At 42.5% G+C, this 25,426-nt stretch overlaps 1 protein-coding gene across 1 annotated transcript in view; it reads right to left on the bottom strand.

Annotated features, from left to right (window-relative positions):
• Window positions 1-25,426, bottom strand: part of UNC13C (unc-13 homolog C) — a 1,008,422-nt gene that overhangs the window by 807,594 nt on the left and 175,402 nt on the right. The window contains exons 6-7 of the mRNA XM_063926117.1: window positions 13,125-13,203; window positions 11,288-11,293 (exon numbers count right to left, since the gene is read on the bottom strand). Coding sequence (XP_063782187.1) covers window positions 11,288-11,293; window positions 13,125-13,203 — 85 coding nt within the window. The remainder of the gene's footprint in view (window positions 1-11,287; window positions 11,294-13,124; window positions 13,204-25,426) is intronic.

The following is a 25,426-nucleotide window of genomic DNA, read 5'->3' as shown; positions in this document are numbered from 1 at the left end:
GTACCCTTGGGTTACTATGTCTACTATCCAAGGATCCAGGCCCGAGTGCGCCCAGACCTGACTGAAGAGTCTGAGACGTGCCCCCACTGGCGCGGACTCCCGCAGAGGAGCCGCAGCGTCATGCGGTGGATTTGGTAGAAGCCGCAGAGGACTTCTGCTCCTGGCAACTTGCCACATCCTGTGAACTTTTTCACCTTCCTCTCCCTTTTAAATATGCTGCAGCATCCTTGATGTGACCCAAAGTCAAAAGCACACAATCCCTGTCTAGGGTATCTACCTCAGAGGACAAGTTATCCGCCCACTTTTCAATAGCGCTACTCACCCAAGCCGCAGCAACAGCGGGCCTGAGTAGCGACCCTGTAGAGACATAAATGGATTTCAGGGTATTTTCCTGCTTACGATCTGCAGGATCCTTCAGGGCTGCCGTGTCAGGGGACGGAAGCGCCACCTTTTTGGATAGACGCGATAAAGCTTTGTCTACCGTGGGGATTGACTCCCAGCTGTCCCTGTCCCCAGAGGGGAACGTATATGCCATTGGAATTCTTTTGGGAACATGTATCTTTTTGTCAGGATTTTCCTAAGCTTTTTCAAAAAGTGCGTTCAGTTCATGAGAGGGAGGAAACGTTACCTCAGGTTTCTTTCCTTTAAACATACAGACCCTCGTATCAGGAACAGCAGGGTCCTCAATGATATGTAATACGTCTTTTATCGCCACAATCATGTACTGAATATTCTTAGCCAGTTTTGGATGTAATCTGGCATCACTATAGTCGACACTGGAATCAGAGTCCGTGTCGGTATCTGTATCTACCATCTGGGCAAATGCACGTTTCTGCGCCCCCGAAGGGGTCTGGACCTGTGACAAAGCATCTTCCATGGATTTCCTCCATGTCTGGTTCTTAGACTCAGATTTATCAAATCTCTTAGCGAACTTAGTCACATTTGTATTTAAAACACTCAACATATTGACCCAATCATCCATCGGCGGTGCCGACACTGTCACTCTCATAGAACTGTCTGTCCCCACGCCAGCCTCCTCCTGGGAAGAGCATTTAGCCTCAGACATGTCGAAACACACACGTACCGACAGCCACAAACACACTGGGGCTATAGGAGACAGACCCACAGCAGAGCCTGTTAGAGAGACACAGAGAGAGTTTTGCCAGCTCACACCCAGCGCCTATCCCGGTTCTGAAGTCAGTAGCAAGACTGCCCAGACCTGCTAGCGCTTTTATCATATATAATAATTCACCAATCACTAGTGCCCCCCCCCGTTTTGCACCCTGTTACATGCACAGCAGTGTGGAAGTCAGGGCCAGCGTCTCTGCAGCCTTCTGTGAAGAGAAAAATGGTGCTGGTGAGAGCTATGTGGCTAAGCCCCGCCCCCGACATGACGCGCTTCTGTCCCGCTCAAAATTCTTTATACTGGTGGGGGTCCCTTAACAAGTGCCTGGGCACTGTTATACTCTATGCCAGTGCTATTTGAGGTCCCCCATGCTGCCCAGGGCACGCCCCCCCGCGCCCTGCACCCTGCAGTGCCGTGATCAGTGTGGTACCTCAAACGCCGTCTTCTGCTGTCACTGAAATCTTCTGATCTTCTCATACTCACCCAGCTTCAATCTTCTGGCTCTGTGAGGGGGGTGACGGCGCGGCTCCGGGAACAAGCAGCTAGGCATACCGTAGTGATCGAACCCTCTGGAGCTAATGGTGTCCAGTAGCCTAAGAAGCAGAGCCCTTGAACTCTTAAGAAGTAGGTCTGCTTCTCTCCCCTCACTCCCACGATGCAGGGAGCCTGTAGCCAGCAGGTCTCCCTGAAAATAATAAACCTAAATAAAGTCTTTTTCTGAGAAACTCAGGAGAGCTCCTCAGTGTGCATCCAGTCTTGCTGGGCACAGAATCTAACTGGAGTCTGGAGGAGGGGCATAGAGGGAGTAGCCAGTTCACATCCATTCAAAGTCTTATAATGTGCCTATGTCTCCTGCGGATCCCGTCTATACCCCATGGTTCTTGAAGCATCCCCAGCATCCTCTAGGACGTATGAGAAAAGCACATGGCAGCCCATCTGGAGTTTGGCAAAATGCACCTGAAGGACTCTCAGACCATGAGAAACAAAATTCTCTGGTCTGATTGAACTCTTTGGCGTGAATGCCAGACGTCATGTATGGAGGAAAACCAGCCAATACAATCAACTGTTAAGCATGGTGGTGGCAGCATCATGCTGTGGGGGTGTTTTTCATCAGCAGGAACTGGGAGACTAATCAGGACAGAGGGAAAGATGAATACAGTAATGTACAGAGACATCCTGGAGGAAAACTTGCTCCAGTGGGCTTGTGACATCAGACTGGGGCGACGGTTTATCTTTCAGCAGGACAACGACCCTAAGCACACAGCCAAGATATCAAAGGAGTGGCTTCAGGACAACTCTGTGAATGTCCTTGAGTGGCCCAGCCAGAGCCCAGACTTGAATCCGATTGAACATCTCTGGAGAGATCTGAAAATGGCTGTGTACCGACACTTCCCATCCAACCTGATGGAGCTTGACCGGTGTTGCAAAGAGAAATGGGTGAAACTGACTAAAGATAGGTGTGCCAAGCTTCTGGCATCATATCCAAAAAGACTTGAGGCTGTAATTGCTACCAAAGGTGCATCAACAAAGTATTGAGTAAAGGCTGTAAATATGTACACATGTACATGTGATTTGTTTTTTATGTTTAATGCATTTGCAAAAATCTAAATAAAAAAACTTTTTTCACGTTGTCATTATGGGGTATCGTGTGTAGAATTTTGAGGGAAAATATGAATTTATTCTATTTTGGAATAAGGCTGTAACATAACAAAATGTGGAAAAAGTGAAGCGCTGTGAATAATTTCTGGATCCACTGTAACAGTAACACATCCTTTTTGGACACCCAAGTTGGCTGTTGAGCAAGCGTGTCTTGTAAGTCTGCCTGAAGACAGCCTACTTTGGTACTAAGAATCTTTTAACTACAGCATATGCCAACTTTCTGCTTGGAGCTCACTACTTCTCTATGATAACTGCTACAATCTGACTAAAGATATATCAAGTGCTGGGGTTTAATGTTATAAATCTCAATTGTTTTAATTGGGATTATTAACCTTTAACTACTGTATGTGGGAATCACCAATCAAGCATATACACAAGAATGATGCATTTAAAGTGAAAAATATGTGTCCTGGAAAATCGGCAAAATGCAAAGCTGGACAGATAAATGTCAGGTGGAATTTAATGGTGACAAGTGATCCACAATGCACTTGGGAACAGAAAACTGTCAGTGAATGGAATACTTAAAATTTGTGGAAATGCAGAACTTCTCAGAGGAAACAACTCTTTTGTCAGCCTGTCATACTGTACATGAAAAATGAAATAATTTGCGCTGTGTGAGACACTGACATGCACGCCAATGTATCCCTGCTCAGGGGCCATTTTATTTAGCCAGAATTCATTTAAATATATAAAAATATAATCTTGAGACATACAAATGGATCTCCCATAAATAATGCATTACACTATTAGTGCAAGATGAACACACTCAAGAAAATAAAGAATAACATACTGTATAAATCCTATGCTTCTGTAAACACACCTGAGACTGGACAGCAATATTATTATTTATTTTGTAAACATCAACACATAGGCTAATGGAAGACACTTGTACGCCTTTCACATCGCCAATGCCGGATCCCATCCGGGAATTGGAAACTGGTCTTTCCCGAGTGGGATCCGGCATTGGACGCTATTGCTGGCTTCCCCGACCCGCCAATATGCCAGGCGGGTTGCCATAGCGGCGGGGGGCGGAGGCGGTGCTGGGAGATTAATATCATCTCTGCACCGCCTCTCCCTGTTGTAGTGAACGGGTCCCACGTTGCATCGACCTAGGAGCCCGTTTACGCTGCCACTGACCCGGTATTCAACCCGAGAATAACACTGCTTTATTCCCGGGTTGAATTACCATGTCAGATGACCTGGGATTTCGACTATGGCGCTTTCACACCGCACGCCAACCCGTGTCGACCTGGCAATATGCCGGGTTGATACTGGGTTATTTGTGCAGTGTGAAAGGGGGTATCATAAACACAGTCAAATGCACGGTAAGGAGGAGGTGAAGGATATGGTAGAGCACATACAGTAAGACAGATATGGGCGGGTGGGGTAGTAGGAAGTAAATCAGAGCTCAAACCTGTATACAAGGACAGACGGAATTTGGATAGGGACAAAGTTGTTGATGAGAAATGGGGTACAAAGGCAGTCACTGATGGCAAGGATATAGCGCTGGAAGGCGAGAGTGGAGAAAGTGTGACCTGCCCTTGAAGGCTCACTGTTTAGGAAGGAGGAAGAACTGGTATAGAGAATAGCTGGTTGATCAGAGGGGTAGAAGAATGAGTTATGAGAAAGCGTTATAGGTTTTTCTTTAGAGACAGGTCTTAAAGGATCATAAGAAGGTGTGATGGGGCAAAGGAGCAAGTTCCAGAATAGAGAGGTGGCATGAGAGAAAGCTTGGATTTGGAAAGGGAAGGAGGTGACCAGTTTGTAGGTTAGGCAGCTGATGGTGGAAAAAAGGTTTTCAAAACCAGACTCTTTAGTGACAACGACAGATAAACAGAGACAAGAAAATATATATTTACGAGGGTCTAGTATAGACCGGGAGGAGAGGAAAGTGATGAGGCAGTGATAGACAAGCGACACTAGGATTTTTGGAGGAAAGGGAGAAGAAAAAGATAGGTGTCACGATCCGGGTACTGAGACATCGTTTTCTACCTGTCAGATGTCTCCTGAGGCTGGCTCAGAAAGCCAGGGCCGGGCGTTAGCTATGGTTATGGTTACTGCCTACAGCGCTGGTATCAGTGGCCTCCTCAGTAAATGTACTCACGTTAGTGCGGCGCTCTCAGCCTCGTCGCGGCCATCATTGCTGCGCCTGTGGTCCTCCGATGGATGCGCGCCCTCGGTGTGTCCCGGCCGCCACTTCCATCCCTGTGGCCGCTGTGCACGTCTGGGCGCATGGAGTCCAGCTGCTGTGGCCTCCGCCGCCATGGTTGTTTGTACTCCTGCTTCACAATACTCAGTTCCCCTTCTGGTTCTGTTGATGGGCGCAGCCATCTTGGACTTTGTCACATGATACCCATTCACCTATCCTCAGTGCTGCGGGAGCCGTGTCATAATTGCCAGACCAATCCCTGCTATGCAGCAGGTATAAATATCCTGTCCCAGCTCCCAGAAGACGGTCAGTGCTTCCATTGTCTATCCTGTGAATACAGTGTGCAGTGCATACTTGCCTACCTGACCCTCTCCATGAGGGAGAAATGCTCTGTTCCTGGACTTTCCTGGTAATGTATGATTGCCATCACCTGTGGTGAGCTAGTTAATTGATAAGAAAGGTGTTTCACCACAGGTGATGGCAATCATACATTACCAGGAAAGTCCAGGAACAGAGCATTTTCTCCCTCATGGAGAGGGTCAGGTAGGCAAGTATGGTGCAGTTCACTGTGGACTTCTCCTGCAGAACAAGCCTGACTCCCTGGTGATTACACTCTGCCGTGTAATTCGACTCTCCTGTAATTAACCCTCTACAGTATACCTTATTCACCTGTGTCTGTACTCTGGCTCTCCAGCAGCCACTCTCCAGTTACCCTCTGTGTTCCTGCGGACCCCAGCTTCTTCTACAGTTCTCCTGCGAACCCCAGCTTCTTCTAAAGTTCTTCTGTGAACCCCAGCTTCTGCTACAGTTCTCCTGTGAACCCCAGCTTCGCCTACAGTTTATCTACGAACTCCAGCTTCATTTATAATTTACCTGAGCACCCCAGTATTATTTACAGTACACCTGCTAATCTCAGTTTCACGTTATACCTCACCTGGGTTCCCAAGTGTTGTGCTGAACTTTCACGCTCATTCCGGATTACTGGTCCTAACCAGCTGTATTATACTCACCTGTGACTTTTATTTGTTTCGTTGCACCTTATATGACTTTTATTTAATAAACATCCTCAAAGATAACTCCAGTTGTCGTGGTCACGCCTTCGGGCACTTACTGCTACTGTCTAACGCATGTCTAAGAGTCCACTCGCTCCTCCTAAATTCCAGTACCCGTCAGCCCCTACAACTGAGGCTTCCAGTTACCTTCACCAGCCCTCAGTTGTGACAATAGGGAGGTAGTTAAAGAGTTAGGAGGAATTTACGATTTTTGAAGATGGGTAATATGAAGGTATGCTTGAAGGAAGACAGCACCGAATGAAAGGGACAGGTGGAAGAGGTGAGGTTGGACCAGGTGTCAATAAAGAAAGGAAGGAGAAGGTGATCCAGGAGATAATGAGAGAAAAATGTGTACTTCTTCCCCAGTAGTAGGCACACACAAAGACAGGGAGGACCGGAAGTTGGAGATAGGTCAAGGTGACACAGAAGTCTGAAGGGAGCAGCATTAGCCATATATATATATATATATATATATATATATATATATATATATATAGACAACGGAAGGTGCAACACTCTTAGTCGACTTGAAAAAAACACAAAGACGCATAAGAGTGTTGCACTTTCCGTTGTCTTAACCATTTATTTGTGCTGATGGGAGAGCCGGTACTACCAAGGTCTATATATATATATATATATATATAAACGTTTGTAGAAAAGGGCACTCAATCCAGCTTTGAAAAAAATTCTTTTAATATCACCCCACCATGGGCATTTAAAAGGTGAACAACAAATTGCGGTGGCTCGGCATGAAATAACTTGAAGAATTATCCGCAAAACATTTGGCGTATCAACGCCTAAAAATCATATCCATAAAGTGAGTTTCATAGTCATAGGGATACAAATGGTAACTTAGCTGTCAGCTAAGTTACCATTTGTATCCCAATGACTATGAAACTCACTTTATGGATATGATTTTTAGGCGTTGATACGCCAAATGTTTTGCGGATAATTCTTCAAGTTATTTCATGCCGAGCCACCGCAATTTGTTGTTCACCTTTTAAATGCCCATGGTGGGGTGATATTAAAAGAATTTTTTTCAAAGCTGGATTGAGTGCCCTTTTCTACAAACGTTTATATTTATCTGGACTGTAATGGAACAGAACTTAAGGAGCACCATACATTTAAATATTAGGGTGTGCAAGTATTTATGTACAGGATCTATATATATATATATATATATACATACATACATACACACACACATATATATACTGTGTGTATATATATATATATATATATATATATACACACACACACACATTTGTGCTCATAAGTTTACATACCCTAGCAGAATTTGTGATTTTCTGGTCATTTGTCAGAGAATATGAATAATAACTCACAAACTTTTCTTTCACTCATGGTTAGTGGTTGGGTGAAGCCATTTATTGTCAAACAACTGTGTTTACTCTTTTTAAATCATAATAACAACAGAAACTACCCAAATGACCCTGATCAAAAGTTTACATGGAGATTTTGGCCTGATAACATGCACACAAGTTGACACAAACAGGTTTGAATGGCTACTAAAGATAACCATCCTCACCTGTGATCTGTTTGCTTGTAATCAGTGTGTGTGTATAAAAGGTCAGTGAGTTTCTGGACTCCCGAAAGACCCTTGCATCTTTCATCCAGTGCTGCACTGACGTGTCTGGATTCTGAGTCATGGGGAAAGCAAAAGAATTGTCAAAGGATCTGTGGCAAAAGGTAATTTAACTGTATAACACAGAAAAGGGATCTAAAAAGATATCCAAGCAATTGAGAATGCCAATCAGCAGTGTTCAAACTCTAATTAAGAAGTGGAAAATGAGGGATTCTGTGGAAACCAAATCACAGTCAGGTAGACCAACAAAAATTTCAGCCACAACTGCCAGGAAAATTGTTCGGGATGCAAAGACAAATCCACAAAATATTTCAGCTGAAATACAGGACTCTCTGAAAAAAAGTGATGTGGTTGTTTCAAGATGCACAATAAGGAGGCATTTGAAGAAAAATGGTCTGCATGGTTGAGGCGCCAGAAGAAAGCCATTACTACGCAAATGCCACAAAACATCCCACTTACATTACTCCAAACACCACAGAGACAAGCCTCAAAACTTCTGGAACAAAGTCATTTGGAGTGATGAGACCAAAATTGAACTTTTTGGCCACAACCATAAACGTTACATTTGGAGAGGAGTCAACAAGGCCTATGATGAAAGGTACACCATTCCTACTGTGAAACACGGAGGTGGATCGCTGATGTTTTGGGGATGTGTGACCTACAAAGGCACTGGAAACTTGGTCAAAATTGATGGCAAGATGAAAGCAGCATGTTATCAGAAAATACTGGAGGAATATTTGCACTCATCAGCCCGGTAGCTGCGCATGGGACGTACTTGGACGTTCCAACATGACAATGATCCAAAACACAAGGCCAAGTCGACCTGTCATTGGCTACAGCAGAATAAAGTGAAGGTTCTGGAGTGGCCATCTCAGTTTATTGATCTCAATATCATTGAGCCACTCTGGGGAGATCTCAAATGTGCAGTTCATGCAAGATAGCCCAAGAATTTACAGGAACTGGAGACTTTTTGCCAAGAAGAATGGGCAGCTTTACCATCTGAGAAAATAAAGATCCTCATCCACAACTACCACAAAAGACTTCAAGCTGTCATTGATGTTAAAGGGGGCAATACACGGTATTAAGAACTGGGGTATGTAAACTTTTGATCAGGGTCATTTGGGTAGTTTCTGTTGTCATTATGATCTAAAAAGAGTAAACACAGTTGTTTGACAATAAATGCCTTCACCCAACCACTAACCATGAGTGAAAGAAAAGTTTGTGAATTATCATTCATATTCTCTGACAAATGGCCAGAAAATCACAAATTCTGCTAGGGTATGTAAACTTATGAGCACAACTGTATATATATCTGTAGCTAATAGTGTCTTCAAATATTTGCCAGGCTTAAAAAGTAATTTGGTGGCATGATATCAACATCAAATGGTTGTATAATTTGCTGATCATCACATAATAAAATACCATCGTTAGTGCATGGGTCTTACTGCTTAAGGGTAGTCCTCTTTCTCCAACTCCAATGATTTCTTTATTAAACTGCACCTGAGCAGTGAGACTAGTGTGTTGGAGTCATTATTTCATTATGTGGCATATTTATACCTACCCTGAAGCACCCAGCAAGCAAAAAAGCACAGCGTTTAATTAATATGCACTTTTTATCATTCACATTAATCTGCTGTGTAGAGTGAATACACTGTGCTTACTCTGTGAGAACCAAATAAGGACATTTAACCCAAATAGGAGGGATACATGACACTATGTCCTGTCTAGGAGTTGGCCAGGATGGCACAAGCCAGGAGTGCTAATCGAGGGTAGGAAGGGCACCACCTGGCTCAGCCTGCCAGCTGCAAAAGGGACCTTCTGCTACCCAGAAGACCAATTCTAAACCTTTATTATTCTTCATTACATTTGAGCTTAATTTGCTCTGTCCATTGGTGTCTGGATTATTGACAATCTGACAGAGGGAACGGAGCAGCCATATCAAGTGCCAGGCTGCAGCCTCTGTGTCTTATTGGGCTGGTCTGGCTGCTGTACTCAGACAACACATTACAGGGAGGTCAGTGATGATAGAAGTATAAGTTTATTACACTAGCATTCACTCCTTCTGCTATTAATATAGATGCTGTATCTTACAAACAAGAAATCTTTCTATAGGTTTCACATAGAAAACAGAACTTGTTGCAATCTTCCTAAAAGCCTTAGGGGGAGATTGATCAAATATTGGAGAGATATAATGTAAACTTGAGAAGTTGCTCACTGCAACTGTTTAGCTACTGTCATTTTCATATTACAGTCTGTAACATGACAGTTAAAATTTGCTTGGTTGCTACTGTCAACTACTCCACTTTATATCTTTCCAAGATTTGATAAATCTTCCCGTTATATCATTAAAACCCTATAAAAATATGCCTGATTAGGGTTTTTTATGGCTCCACTGCCCCCCCCAACCCCACCCTTTATGTGTCAAAAAATTCCACACAAAAAAACAGTAATCCCTCATGCCTACTGAGTCCTAGACTGTTACCTAGGTTGTATAATGGATAATCCGACCATGCAAACTGCTGCCTCGCTTACAAAGATACCACAAAGCTAATGATGATTATCACATCCTGATACATACTGACCATTTGTTTTTCATATAGATGTACTAAGCCTTGGAGAATGATAAAGTGGAGAGAGATAAAGTATCAGCCAATCAGCCCCAAACTGTAACTTTCCAACAATCATTAACAGTCTGTACCATGTAAATTAGGAGGTGATTGGCTTGTAGTTTATATCTCACCCTTATATTTTGAAACTGTGGGGTAGATGTACTAATCGTTGATATGGAGTAGAAGTGGTATCAGCACACGTTATGTGCACGGATAACACTTCTCCCCCATGTTTTATAGTGGCAGTGTGTGCTATATGACAGGGGCGCTATGTGCCCCTGTCTACATCAGCGCTGCTATCTAAAAGATAGGATGCAGATATGCAGGGCAATGTATGAACGGTCAGTAGCAATGACCATTCCAACACCTGCAGCTATTGTTTTCGACAGGTGTTGCTGCCCTTACACCACAGTGGGACAGCGCTGTCCCTGGCTGCGGCATCTGCCGGCTCCAGGCTGCATGTGAGATCTTGCAATAATAGGGAGATCTTACGCATGTTGGGCTCGCTGGGAGTGAAAGTTGGCACAGTACTGCTACGGGCACAGAACAGGAGAGCCAAAGAGGTAGGACGCAATTCACTGGTAAGGTGACATAATGCACTCTCAGAACGGCTCTAAGAATATTAACACATTTTGCTAATAAGAGTACACGTATCACCGTGATAATGCAGTGAAGAGAAACCCGCCAGTTAAGGAATGATAACATCACTTTAATACATCCATCCCTGTATAACTTTGCAGTGTGATTGTCAATATCCAAGCATATAATCAAGTTTATATGTTTTATGCTCAGCTGTCAGATAATTACAGGTAGGATAGGGGAAATGGGACTAAGGGAATGGCATTTATAGGAAACTGCACCTCTTTAAATGTCCCTTGTTTCAATCAATAGTTATAATACAGCAGAATGTTTATTTTGTAATTGTGGATTTTGCTATTTTTTTATTGTTGACAATACAGTTATCATTACAAATGTAGTCGGGCTGTGATTGCAGTTACATTATTGCATTCAGAATACTACAGTACATTTATCATTCTAAAATCACCAACAACAAATGAGTTACATATAAAAGGTCAGATAATTACTTACCATTGCCTGCACTCACAAAAGACATTGCAAAGAAAAAAAAAAAGAGAAAAAAAAAGTAATTAGTAAAAGACAAAAACACATAACCATAAAAGCAAGTTCTTTCCTAAAAAATCAATAGTAAATAAACTTGATTGTGAAGAATAAAAGATCCTATTGTTAGAAAAGAGCCATAAAAGCATTGCAGACACCTAAACAATTTAATTTATGAAATGGTCAATAAATGATGTTCAAAATATGCAGCTCTACACCTTTATTATGCACAAGAGATCGTTATAATTTGAAACAAAACTGTCTAACTTGCCAACACCAGGCAACTTCCAATTAAAGCCTGCAACTTTGTTTTTATTTAACTTGATTCATTGTTTAGTCTTTTACAGTTAATGCAATGCATATTGGCCCTCATTCCGAGTTGATCAGTCGCAAGGCGAATTTAGCAGAGTTACACACGCTAAGCCGCCGCCTACTGGGAGTGAATCTTAGCTTCTTAAAATTGCGACCGATGTATTCGCAATATTGCGATTACTAACTACTTAGCAGTTTCAGAGTAGCTTCAGACTTACTCTGCCTGTGCGATCAGTTCAGTGCTTGTCGTTCCTGGTTGACGTCACAAACACACCCAGCGTTCGCCCAGGCACTCCCACCGTTTCTCCGGCCACTCCTGCGTTTTTTCCGGAAACGGTAGCGTTTTCAGCCACACGCCCCTGAAACGCCGTGTTTCCGCCCAGTAACACCCATTTCCTGTCAATCACATTACGTTCGCCGGAGCGATGAAAAAGCCGTGAGTAAAATTACTTTCTACATAGCAAAGTTACTTGGCGCAGTCGCAGTGCGAACATTGCGCATGCGTACTAAGCGGATTTTCATTGCGATGCGATGAAAAATACCGAGCGAACAACTCGGAATGAGGGCCATTGTTGTTTAGACAACTGCTTGTATATTCTTTGCATGGAGGCATTTATTTTGGTGTAGTTGTTTTTCGCTGAGTATAAGATGACCACCAGAATTGAATAAAAACATACTATTGTTTCATTTTCAGAAAGAAATACATTTGCAAAACATCTGATATGCGGAAGAAACTAGCGTATAGTCAATTTGTCTGGTCTGAAATGTGGAATGAATCTTAAGTGAACATTAAAATGTTTATGCTGGCGCAGCCTAAGGCTTGACCGGCACATTTTGAAAGTAAATCACATAACAGTACTGTACATAGACCAGGAATAGTTTATTTTGTTATACTGAACTGAAGTAAAACATTCTTTTGCTTCTTTACAGAAGCAAAAGAATATTTTACTTCAGTTCAGTATAACAAAATAACTTACTGTGTAATATGTTTATAGTATCTTAAGTCAAAATATTAAATTGTATCTTTTGCATTTTGTAATAATGAGTGATATTCATGTCTTGTAGTTCAGATAACTGGTATTTATGCTTTTCCATTGGATCTTCCCTTTATCACTTAATAATTATTTTAAAAAATAAGTTTGGAGTGTTTATTGCTGTGGAGAATAGCACATGGCAATTGGCTATTACCTCTTATTAATTTAAGTAAAAACAGAGCAGTGTTTTAGTAGAAAAACTGAAAATATTATTTAATTGTAAGGGATGGTACAATAGTGGTAGGAGACTGAAAGTTGTTATGCCTCTCACCTAGGCACATATCTACCTTCTAATGTTGTTTCTTGAGAGAGCAGGGAGTAGGTGTTCATCTTCAACTGCATTGAGGGAACCATCCAGGTGCACCAGTGTTAACCAGGGCATTTAGCAGTATTAAGTAAAGTTCGTAAATCTCTCCAGTGTGCATAATCTGTCGGGCTCTTTACATAAACATATCACTTACCACATCTCGGACAATGGGTAACGTTTTCTTCCTCCGGAGATCAGGCATACTGTCAATTCCATATAGCCCACTGCCAGGTCTGCAAGAAAGAAAATAATCTGACTTTACATCAGCACACGTTTACGTTCAATGTTTAGTTCACACACAGGTACTGTATGCCAAACACAGACTTCAGTCAACAACTCTAGCTTGTGTATTAAACCAATTACTAATTTTATGTGTTCTAGAAAATGTTGATAAAATCCAGTCTTCAACTAAATAATTTTGAGTATTAGCCCTACAGCTCATATTATGGGCAACAAAATCCTGTATGATCATTTAACTCTAGTATTTATTAATAACATAACCCAAGACAATAACACAATAAAATAAGGAAACTTCTATGATAATATTCAAAAGGACTATGTAGATGTTAATCTGATACAGGGCAACCTGCAATTACTCAACAATTTATGCAAAAGTGTTTTAAGAGGAGAAGAGACCAATGTGCAGTGCCACTGCCCTTATAACACCTTCCGGTGCCACCATCTTTCTAGAAATGTATTCAGAAAAATGCATGCGCAAAAGCATAGAGTCTAGCACCCTGCCTTGCAAAATAATTCAACCCCCTAAAAAGTAAACCGATTCGTCTGTATTACAAACAGTGTGTTCCATACAGTAATTTTATTGCAAACCAGCAGGCTAGGAAAGTACATTTTCAAACTCATAATTCAGAGGTTCTCAAACGTAGTCTTCAATTAACTGCAACGTTCCAGGTTTTACGTATATCCATGCCTCAACACAGATGGTTAAATCAAATTGACTGAGGTGCTAATTAAGTCACCTGTGGCCAAGCATGGATATACTTAAAACCTGGACCATTGAGATGCCCCAAGAACCGCATTTGAGAACCTGTCATAATTCATTATTTGCAGATTTCCAAAAATTACTACATATGGAAAAAAAATATTTAACCAAAGTGCTGTGAAAGTTTACACATATAGGTATTTCCCCCAAAAATGCCTATACAGGTTGAGTAACCCTTATCCATAATTTAAAATCGCTAAATGTTTTGGTCCCCTACTGAGATTTCGGATTTTGAATTATGGATAAGGGATACTCAACCTGTAATTGTAAATATTTAACAAATATCAACCAGTCAACCATATCAAGAGTTCTGCAAAAAGCTGTTACTGAAGAAAAAACAATTCAAAGCATATCTGAAATTTGCCCGAAAACTGATCCAGCTAAAATGTGGGAAAATGTTTTGTCAGATTAGCCACAAATTGAGCTTACTGGTCCTAATTCAAAATACTATGTGTTGTGCAAATATAACACTGCCCATTTATCAAGCACCATCCCAACTGTGAAGTACTGTATAGCAGTGGAGGCATCAGGATGCGGTATGTTTCTCCTCAGCCAGGACTGGACATCTTGTTAAAAATGAAGATTGGATTGATGGTTCAAAATACTGAAATATACTGTGAGGTAACCTGCTTCAGTCTGCTAGAAAACTAAGGCTTGGAAGAAAGTTCATCTTTCATCAGAACGATTCCAGGCATAAGGCCAAATCAACACTAGAGTGGTTGAACAACATAAAAATAAACATTCTACAATGGCCAAGTCAAAGTCCAGACCTCTATCCAACGGAGAATCTGTGGCACTATTTGAAAATGACTGTACAGTCCACAAGTGTCATCCAACCAACCTGAACAACCTGGAACAAGTCTGGAATGGGCAAAAATCACTCCCAGACAAACCTGTGCAAATCTGGTAGACACTTACTGTATTCCTACAGATTTTAAACTGTTATTGCTGCAAAATCTAGATTTACTGAGTACTAGTATGAAGGGGTGGTTTTCTGTATGCCGACTGGCGGGATCCCGGCGCACAGTATACCGGCGCCGGAATCCCGACAGCCAGCATACCGACACTTATTCTCCCTCCTGGGGGTCCACGACCCCCCTGGAGGGAGAATAAAATAGTGTGGCGCGCGTAGCGCGCCACCGTGCCCGTAGCGTGGCGAGTGCAGCGAACCCGCAAGGGGCTCATTTGCGCTCGCCACACTGACGGTAAGCCGGCGGTCGGGCTCCCGGCGCCGGTATGCTGGTCGCCGGGAGCCCGACCGCCGGCATATTGTAGTGAACCCGTATGAAGGTGTTGAACACATCTGCCAGCTGCATTTTGCAGTTTTTACTTCAAAATAAAATAAAAAGCCTGCAGATAAATAATTATGGGATTGAGCAATCTGTGTCATTTGCAATGCAGATAAATCTCTGTCTAGATAAAAGAATAATCCAGGCAGTGCTGTGTGATGTTTCTTGCTGCACTTTACCTAAACAATCTTAGTAATAACCTAAAGGGCGATGTGTGCTGAGTGTGCGGGGGGAGGTGGGGGGGGGCACTCATTTCACCCAGCGGGTGAAGTGAGCGACCTGCTAGATTGGCCTGCATGCAGGCTAATCCAGCACCAGCGATGCGCGGGGCTGCGCATCGCTATCGCTGTGGGGGAACACACGGAATGATCACTGCTTAAAATCTAAGCAATCTAGTCAGATTGCTTAGATTTTAAGCAGCGATCGTTCCGTGAGTACCCCCCTTAAGTTATAAATCTTGATGTTGGTGGCAGGCATTTCAAGGACAAAGCACACATAACAGGCATCGCTGTCCGATCAGCACAAATTGGAGAGAAAAAGTTCTTAGAACCTGTCTCTTAGCTGAATGTAATTAATTTATCATCATTGATTAAAAAAGTCATGCAGCCTAACATGCTAAACTGCTAAACTATTGTTTTTTGGGGTCATAAGTATTATATTGGATGTATGTATTTAGTGTTTGATAAAAGATGTATACAAAAAGGTTTTTAAGATAATATTTGTATAGGAGCATATGTTTTTTGGTATGGAGTAATCCTATTGGTTGACACTGTCATGTGATATGGATAGTGGGTATAAAGGACCGAGAGGATCACTTCCAACACTACACCCTGAGGAAGGATTGATATCCGAAACGCGTTGGTGACTAGATGAGAAGACCCCAGGCTTGAACCAACCACTTATTTGGACACCTACTCGATTGGTTTTAACATCTTTTTCCAGTAGTGGGTTGTACCCTACCCCCCATTCCATCTTAGGGGTGCAAGTGGAAGCGGTCCTGCCTGTCCATAAATTGGGTACTTCTATATATTTTTGTATGGAATTTTAAATCTCTTTTATGTGGATTGTGGTAATTAAAGAGAAACCATTGTTTTTTATATAAATGGACTGATGGAGTTTTTTTTAAAAAGAATTGTTGTGAAGCTGTATAAATACATACAAGATCGATAGAGGATTCCAGAGAAGGAGGATCCATTAAAGATACCTTTGGATGCACATAGGGCTTATCATTCAGGAAAGCTTGGTTCTAATGACCTGTATGCTGTAGATGAGGATGTCATAGTGCCTTGAATTGAAGAGAGTGAGAAAGAAACCTTTATGGGAACATAGGGTACTTAATAAAGGTCAGTCGTTGGTGAAACTACAAGTGAACGGCCAACTATAGAGACTCCTTTATAAATATAATCTCACTCTGCTTTTTTGAGGACTCTTAAAACACAAGGATTCCAGATTTACTTAGCAGCGCTTGGAGATCGTCCACCTGTGTATTGTTGTATGCTAAACTGCTGGTTTGTGTACATCTCTGATGGTTGTTGATCTGTGCATGTGTGGGATTTCTGCTGCACGTGTGCAGATCTCATTCTGCAAGATCGCTTGCAGTGCCCCCTAAGCCTTAGTATGATGCTGCGGCCATTTGGGGGCGGTGACGGGGACCTTTTCCCAAAACGAAAGCCTGTTGCCTCTGTTTTGAGGGAGTGCTAAGGGCAGGGTTTGCGCCTTCTGATGCAGATTCTTTGGCCTCTGCAGTGAAGATGAGGCGGACATTCTCAGTACCCATACGGTTACTCAGATGGCCGAAGCAGCGACTAATGGTCATGATGGTGATCCGATGCTGGATCTACTCCAATCTAAAATGACTTGGGTCTACAATGCCGGCAGTGGGAGTATTTTGCCTTCAGATTCCTCCTGCAGCATTAGCATATTTTTGCGCAGCAGCTGTGTCCAAGAGGCAGAGCTCCTGTCATCCATCTCTGAATCCAGCCCTATAAGCGAACTATGACACAAAACTGAAGAAAAAGTAGCACAATGGACGAAAAAGTACAGTATTCAGTCTGGGTAAAAAGGCAAAAGACAGGTCCGATATGGGTGACATGCGCCATGCATCATTATGCTTAATCTGCCACTTAATACTGATACCTTTGCAACAACAAATCTAATCCTAACTACCTAGTACACTGCATTATATGCACTGCACAGGAATCGTGCCAAGTGTCTCACATCATATGCAGCACAAAGGACAGGTGTGTGAGGACACATCTGTATATCATAGTCAGGTCTAGTAAAATATGCACAATTGTTTCTTATGGTTTTCATATGTAGAAATGCAGATTTGGTTGCATCTGGCACAGTTGGAGAGGCAGAAAAATGTCGGAAAGGGCATGATAATACAGTCTGAGTAGGGTAAGGTTATGTGCATGTTATTACATCACAGTGATGCAGATACGCCCATCAGTAGCAGCATTACTTGCAGGTGCAAATATTTACTGAGACTGTAGACGGTTGCCAGCACTATCTGGCCAATACTGATTGGTAGACTGCGGACTGACCTCTGAGGCTGACTGTGTTTTACTCGTCTATCACACACTGTATTATATGATTCTGTGGCCATATATTACAAATAATTTTTGCTACTTCCATTCACACATGAGAAAGAATATTATAGCAGTTGATTTTTACTGAAATCAAACTAAATATGGAATATCAAAATAAGGCCGGGATGTACTAAATGCAAATGTGGCCAAAACTCAGAAAAAATTGGCATCCCAATAAGATCCCTCCCAGTGTCCCCCACAGCTCTCACAGTCCTATAATTGCAAGGACAATTGTGATTGCATTCACAATCCTACATACATACTGTTGTTATGAACGCCACTATGTATGCGCTAAGTGGCAGGATGTATCACATCCAAAATGCAATGCTTGAAACATCCCGCCCTAAATGATAAAAAGCTTTTCTTGAACTTTTCACCTGTCTAGGTGTACAGTATCCGATATATGCATGAGATAACCCTGCTGCAGTGCTGTACTCTTATGAGCATAAATGTAAAAGCTGGATTTATCATGATGAGAACTGTTACTTAAAATCAATATAATTTATTGAGAGGAGGCCACGAACATCGCATCCATTATGGACAATAAGCTATAAAAAAAGTTTGAAAAAAGTTACTGTACTATGGGGGTAATTCCAAGTTGATCGCAGCAGGAATTTTTTTAGCAGTTGGGCAAAACCATGTGTACTGCAGGGGGGTCAGATATAACATTTGCAGAGAGAGTAAGATTTGGGTGGGTTATTTTGTTTCTGTACAGGGTAAATACTGCCTGCTTTATTTTTACACTGCAAATTAGATTTCAGTTTGAACACACCCAACCTTAATCTAACTCTCTCTGCAAATGTAATATCTGCCACACCTGCAGTGCAAATGGTTTTGCCTAACTGCTAACATAATTTCTGCTGCGATCAACTCGGAATTACCCCCTATAGGAGCAGGTGGATATGTTGTGTTCTCACCCTTCTTATCTCGCGTGGTGCTAATAACAGATGATTTTCCCTTGACAGGTCATTTGCATTCTCCAACCATTTACGCATTTTCTTCTTTTACAGACGCAGCCAGCCCTGCATGGACAGCACACTGGGAGCCAGGCAGACATCACCTGTTGTTTGTTGCTGTACCATGTGTGAGAGTTGGCAGTGCAGGGTTTTACTCATGCCAGCCAATGAAGTGCAGAATGCACAGCTGGCAATGACCAGGGAGACCTAGAGCAGCACTACTACTATTTTGTATTATTTCTTATACTCATTTTGACACCTCAACACAAATTCTCAATGTGAACATGATCCAATTAGCACAAATGGGAGCTGCAAACTTTTGTCGATTACCCAAAACAAATTGTTTAACTTGTTGCATTAGGCTTATCGCTACACTGACATCTCCCTTATTACTATTAAACAGTAGATTCAGTGAACACAACATATTGGTTGTTGTGGAAAGAAACCTCAAGGAATCTCGGAAATCCCAAAAAGCTCACTGGCTACAGAACTTTATTTTCTTCTCCAGCATGTCCTACCAGAAGTGCCAATTAGCATCCAGTCCCCATGATAGTAGAACCATCTGGCCTACTGAAGATTGGCAGAGATTGCTTTCTCTTTATTGTGCAGGCAGGCTGAGAGCGGATCAGCGCTGATAAACATGTGCACAAAGAACAGTGACTGTTTCTGAAGTTGTGGAAAGAGATGGTTGCACTTTAGGACACCTCTGTACCCTGCCTCACACGTAATCATCTTCTCACAAACATACAATTCACAGTTCTGAAGACAGTGGGCTATTGTGTAATAGAGAGTCACCACAGCAAGGAGAACAGGGATGTTAACTACTTGATACTAGAGGCAGATGTATCAAACAGTGAGAAGATTGGAGATGTGAACCAGTGGATAAGTTTCCATTGGCCACCAATCAGCATCTACCTGTCATTTTATCAAATGTACTTGATAAATGCTACCTCAATGATGATTGGTTACTAATGGTGACTTCTATACTGGTCCATGTCTCCACTCTTTTTACTGCTTGCTCATATCTCCCAACATGACCCTCTCCAGGAGCGACAAAATGCTCTGCTTCTGGACTTTTCTCTTCATTTAGGACTGTTGTCACCTGTTTTGAACAGGTTAATGGATAAGAAAGGTGTTTCACTACAGGTGATGGGAATTATAAATTAAGTGAAGTCCAGGAGCAGAGCATTCTGTCTCTCCTGGAGAGGGACATGTTGGGAGGTATGGCTTGCTACATCTGCCCCCATACCAGTTCAGCTGCTGGGTCCAGTGAGTTCAACTGTTTATGTTGATACTGTAGGGGAGATGTACTAAGCCCTGGAGAGTGATAAAGTGAATAGAGAGATAAATACCGGCCAATCAGCTCCTAAGTGCCATGTTACAGGCTGGGTTTTAAAAATGAAAGGTTAGGAGCGGATTGGTTGGTAATTTATCTCTCTCCAAGGCATAGTAAATCTGAGCCCCAGATGGCTGCCTCAGATGGTTCCTCTATAGGCAGTATGTACAATATTACATGTGGATCTGTTCATACAGATTATATAATGCTATAGCACTTGTCAGTTTTCCCATATATGCCTTATTTATGGCTCATTTCCCACAGAACATCCTTCTCAGTGCACCCAACATGGCTGCCTCACCTGGTACACCCACTGTGTGCTATTCCTGTAATGTTTACCTTCACTGACTGCACACCCTGCCAGCAGCAACCTATGCAGTGCGCCCCACATGGCTGCCTCAGATGGTTCCTCCGTGGGCAGGGTGTGCTTCACTTGGATCTTTTCGTGCAGGGTATAGCATACTACTATACATGTGTCAGTTTGCCCATACATGCATTAGGCCCTTGTATGGCTCATCTCCCACAGTGTAACCTTCGTAGTGCACCCAACATGGCTGCCTCATCTGATGCGCTTGTGGATGGGATGAAAAATACATGGACCTGATGGTTTTATTTGAACCTTACTCTGAACTTTAGGACTCTGCAATCTCCCCATTTTGTGTTATTTCTTCTAGGGGTAGACTATTCCACCCTGGGTAATCCTATGCAGTGCGCCCAAGATGGCTGCAGCACCTGGTACCTTGTGAGTGTGGAATACACAACCCTTGGAAGTTATTACCCAAAATGCCTACACCCCTATCATGCATTATGCTGTGTGCTCAAGGTTTTCTTTTATGTCTGTGTGGCTTTTCTATTGCTGTATTACTTAAATCTTCTGTATTATGTGCATTGTTTTTGATGTCTATAAAGCACCTTGAGTCCTGTTGGAGAAAGGGCGCTATATAAATAAAATGATTATTATTATTATTATTATTATTATTATTACACAAGTGGTTAGAATGAAAAATTGCACGGATCTTACAGTTATGTTGGGTCCCTACTCCTAGCATTAGGACACTGCAAGCACCCATTTTGTGACATCTCTTCTGGGAGTGACCTATTCCACCCAGGGTAATCCTATAAAGTGCATTCAAGATGTCTGCCTTGCCTGGTACCTTTCATGGGTGGAATACAGCACCCATAGCAGTTACTACCAAAAATGTCTGCACCATACCTGCAGTATGCTTATTGCGCTCTCTAGGTTAAGTTATTTATTACCAGTTATTTATATGGCGCACACATATTCTGCAGCGCTTTACAGAGAATATTTGGCCATTCATATCAGTCCCTGCCCCAGTGGAGCTTACAATCTATATTCCCTATCTCATATACACGCAGTCACATTCACGCTAGGGTTAATTTTCTTGGGAGCCAATTAACCTACCAGTATATTTCTGGATTGAAGGAGGAATCCGGAGTACCCGGAGGAAACCCATGCAAGTACAGAGAGAATATACAAACTCCACACAGTTAGGGCCATGGTGGGAATCGAACCCATGACCTCAGTGCTGTGAGGCAGTAATGTTAACCATTACACCAAAGTTGCTCTTAATTATTTCTGTATGATTTTTAGTTTAATGTAATTTTAATTAGTGATGAGCGGATTCGGTTTTACTCGGTTTTACTCGGTTCTCAAAACGGCATCTTATTGGCTCACGGATGTCACGTGTTTTGGATAGCCAATAAGATGCCGTTTTGAGAACCGAGTAAAACCGAGTAAAACCGAGTAAAACCGAACCTCGCTCATCACTACTTTTAATGCCTTTGTACTATGTACCATGTTTTTGATGTATGTAACACGACTTTGAGTCCTGATAGAGAAAAACGCTATATAAATAAAATTATCATTATTATTGTATCTGTTCTTCCTTTGGTAATTACTGTGGCCTCCTTGGTGGCAGCAGCTGTTGCAACAACTTTTTAATATAAGATTAACAAGCATTTCTCGGTCAGTGTCCTGCAATGTGTACACACACTTTCCCTTTTAGTGGCTACAGCTATAATTCCAATACATTATGCAGGGACTGGCTGGACTGGGGTGCCGGGCGGAATACTGTATATTCCCTTGGCTGGTAGAATGTCAACAAATTGGGACCACATGCTCTGAGCATGTACTGTACATGCCTAGCGGGGTATCCGTTTGGATGGTCGACCATGTTATGGTCGACGGTCATTAGGTCGACCACTATTGGTCGACATTGACATGGACGACATGGACACATGCTCGACACATGAAAATGGACGCCACATGAAAGGTCGACACATAAAAAGGTCGACATGAGTTTTTCAAAAAAAATTCATTTGGGGAACTTTTCCATACTTTACGATCCACGTGGACTACAATTGGGAACGGTAATCTGTGCCGAGTGCAGCGGTAGCGGAGCGAGGCACCTTGCCCAAAGCATGGCGAGCGAAGCAAGCCACGCGAGGGGACGCGGTGCACTAACTGGGGTTCCCAGTCACTTTACGCAGAAAACGACACCCAAAAAAGTACAAAAAACTCATGTTGACCTTTTCATGTGTCGACCTTTTTCATGTGTCAACCATGTGTCCATGTCGACCATGCCAATGTCGACCAATAGTGGTCGACCTAATGACTGTCGACCATAACATGGTCGACTATTCATACCGGAACCGCCTGGTGGTCAGGAAGCAGACAGAGGATGATCCATGGCCACTTGAACTGTGCTTATAAAAAATCCCAGCTGTGCAGCATCCTCTGCCCGCCTCCCAACCACCAGACATTATGTAGTGACAGTGAGTGATGCAGACGTGCTGTTAGTAGCTGTAAAAAGCCACTAGAACAATGATTGGTGGATGCTGCTGGCCATTCACCAATCACAGTGGTGCGAGGGCTCCACAAACTAATTGATGGATGACTCGAGATTTCCACCAATTACGGTGCATGATGTTGAAGCATGCTAAGAGACTGCTAGGAAGGAACTGAATGATAAAATAATGGTAAATATATATTTTGTCGCCCCATAGATTTGAGGACTGATTCCATTTTTTTGTGTACCAAATTAAATGTAGTGTTTATGCAATATATTTGTTTGATTGTACGTATATCAGAATAATATAATAATATGTAATATTTATTTGCTGGGAAAGGTGAGATGAATCGTGGAAGAATAGCTCTTATTTTCACACATTTAGTGAAACTACACAAATATTTGGGGACATTCAGATCTGGGGTATGATTCCTAGGGGTCTATTCATTTATCACAGTACAATGGCAGTGCTTATTCAGTATCCAACTTGCTGCAGTATCCAAAGTAAAGATGCCCATACATCAGCAATAGATTGGGGCAATTTGCAGATGATTGTGCAAATAAATCTGCATTGTATGGGGTTCACATATCACACAAATCGATTGGGATTGTTAAATCAGGATTTTCAACATGTTTAATTTCACAGATCAGTTGGGACTGTAGATTGCTAGTGTATGGGCAACAATCAGCAGATCTGCAGACTGTTTCTAGTAAACTGATGAGTCTTTCCAGATTGGCAGATCTGTTTAACTGAAAATGATCTGCAATTCACTGAAAAATATCTGTAATGTAAAGGCCCATACACACTGGCCGATATATCGGCCGTTCTCTTAAACGGTCGATATATCGCGGGTCCGTCGGCCAGTGTGTATGGCCAATACGTCTGTGAACTCAGTCGTTCACAGATGTATCGCATCGGCCCCACAGCACAGCCGACGGCCAATATATCTACCGATATATTGGCGCGTCGCTGTGTGTGCACAGCGGTCGGCCAACCGCCCGTACACATGCTACGGCGGCCGGCGGTGATTGACAGCTGAACTGGGCGGGCGTGTGTACACGCCCGCCCGGTTCATGACGTCAGTCCCCGACGGATCGGGCAGTGTGTATGCTCAACACACTGCCCGATCCGTCCATAGATATATCTGCAGATCAATTGATCTGCAGATATATCTTTCCAGTGTGTACCCACCTTGAGTCAGATGGATTGTATAAACAATAAATCTGGGTGAAAAATCTTAGGATCTGTAAAATAATAAATTGCAATTGCTTTCGCATCTCACTGGGCCTCACGGGGTGCGCGTGCGCATTCTCCAAAGGGCTTCAGACCGCGATCGGGTCTGAATTAGGCCCATAGTTTGTTTCTATTAGGACTGTCTTAAGGTAAACCACTGTGTAAGACGACAGCACTTTATAAATGCTAAATATAATGACGCATATCAGGAATTAATATTTTTATATATATATATAGGCTGTCAAGGAGCTGATGGTTTGAAAGTACCACTTTGCCCAATCACCAGCGCTGTATTAACAGGGTAACTGTATTGTTCACCTAGGGCCCCCCTCATATTGCTACGTTACCAATGTGGGGGAGTGTGGCATACGTGAAGGAACTACAATGTTTGATACGGGATTCAGATTATAGATTGACAGTTAATAGGGCGACACCATATGGTCGACCAGCAATATTGACAATAGGTTGACATGACAATGGTCAACACAGAAAAAAGTCGACATGAGTTTTTTTGTATTTTTAACTTTTTCATACTTTACTATCCACGTGGACTATGATTAGGAATAGTAACCTTGCCCGAAGTATGTGGAGTGACGCAAGCCATGCCAGGGGACGTGGTACACTTATTGGGGTTCCACGCGCTAATACAGAGAAAATGACACCAAAATGAACTAAAAAAACTCATGTCAACCTTTCCTGTGTCAACCTTTTGTCAAAGTCGACCTTGTGCATGATGACCTAGACACTGTTGACCTTGTATTCCACACCCGTTTAATACATTTGTGGTTCTGGGATTATTTACACATTATACTTTTTAACAACATCACCAGCATACATTATGAACAACGGGCCTAATTCAGAGTTGATTGCAGCAGCAAATTTGTTAGCAGTTGGGCAAAACCATGTGCACTGCAGGGGGGCAGATATAACATGTGCAGAGAGAGAGTTAGATTTGGGTGGGGTGTGTTCAAACTGAAATCTAAATTGCAATGTAATAATAAAGCAGCCAGTATTTACCCTGCACAGAAACAAAACAACCCACCCAAATATAACTCTGCAAATGTTGTATCTGCCACACCTGCAGTGCACATGGTTTTGCCCAACTGCTAACAAATTTGCAGCTGCGAACAACTCTGAATTACCCCCAATGTTACTGGATCCCCACAAGTTAGTTGCCCTAGGGTCCCCCATAAACCTTAATCTGGCCTGCCAATCAGCATCATCTCAGCAAGCGTGACAT

The sequence above is a fragment of the Pseudophryne corroboree genome, chromosome 6 (assembly GCF_028390025.1).
Source record: "Pseudophryne corroboree isolate aPseCor3 chromosome 6, aPseCor3.hap2, whole genome shotgun sequence".
Lineage (NCBI taxonomy): Eukaryota > Metazoa > Chordata > Amphibia > Anura > Myobatrachidae > Pseudophryne > Pseudophryne corroboree.
The sequence above is the reverse complement of the archived record's forward strand: the minus strand, read 5'-3'. Positions and strand labels throughout refer to the sequence as shown.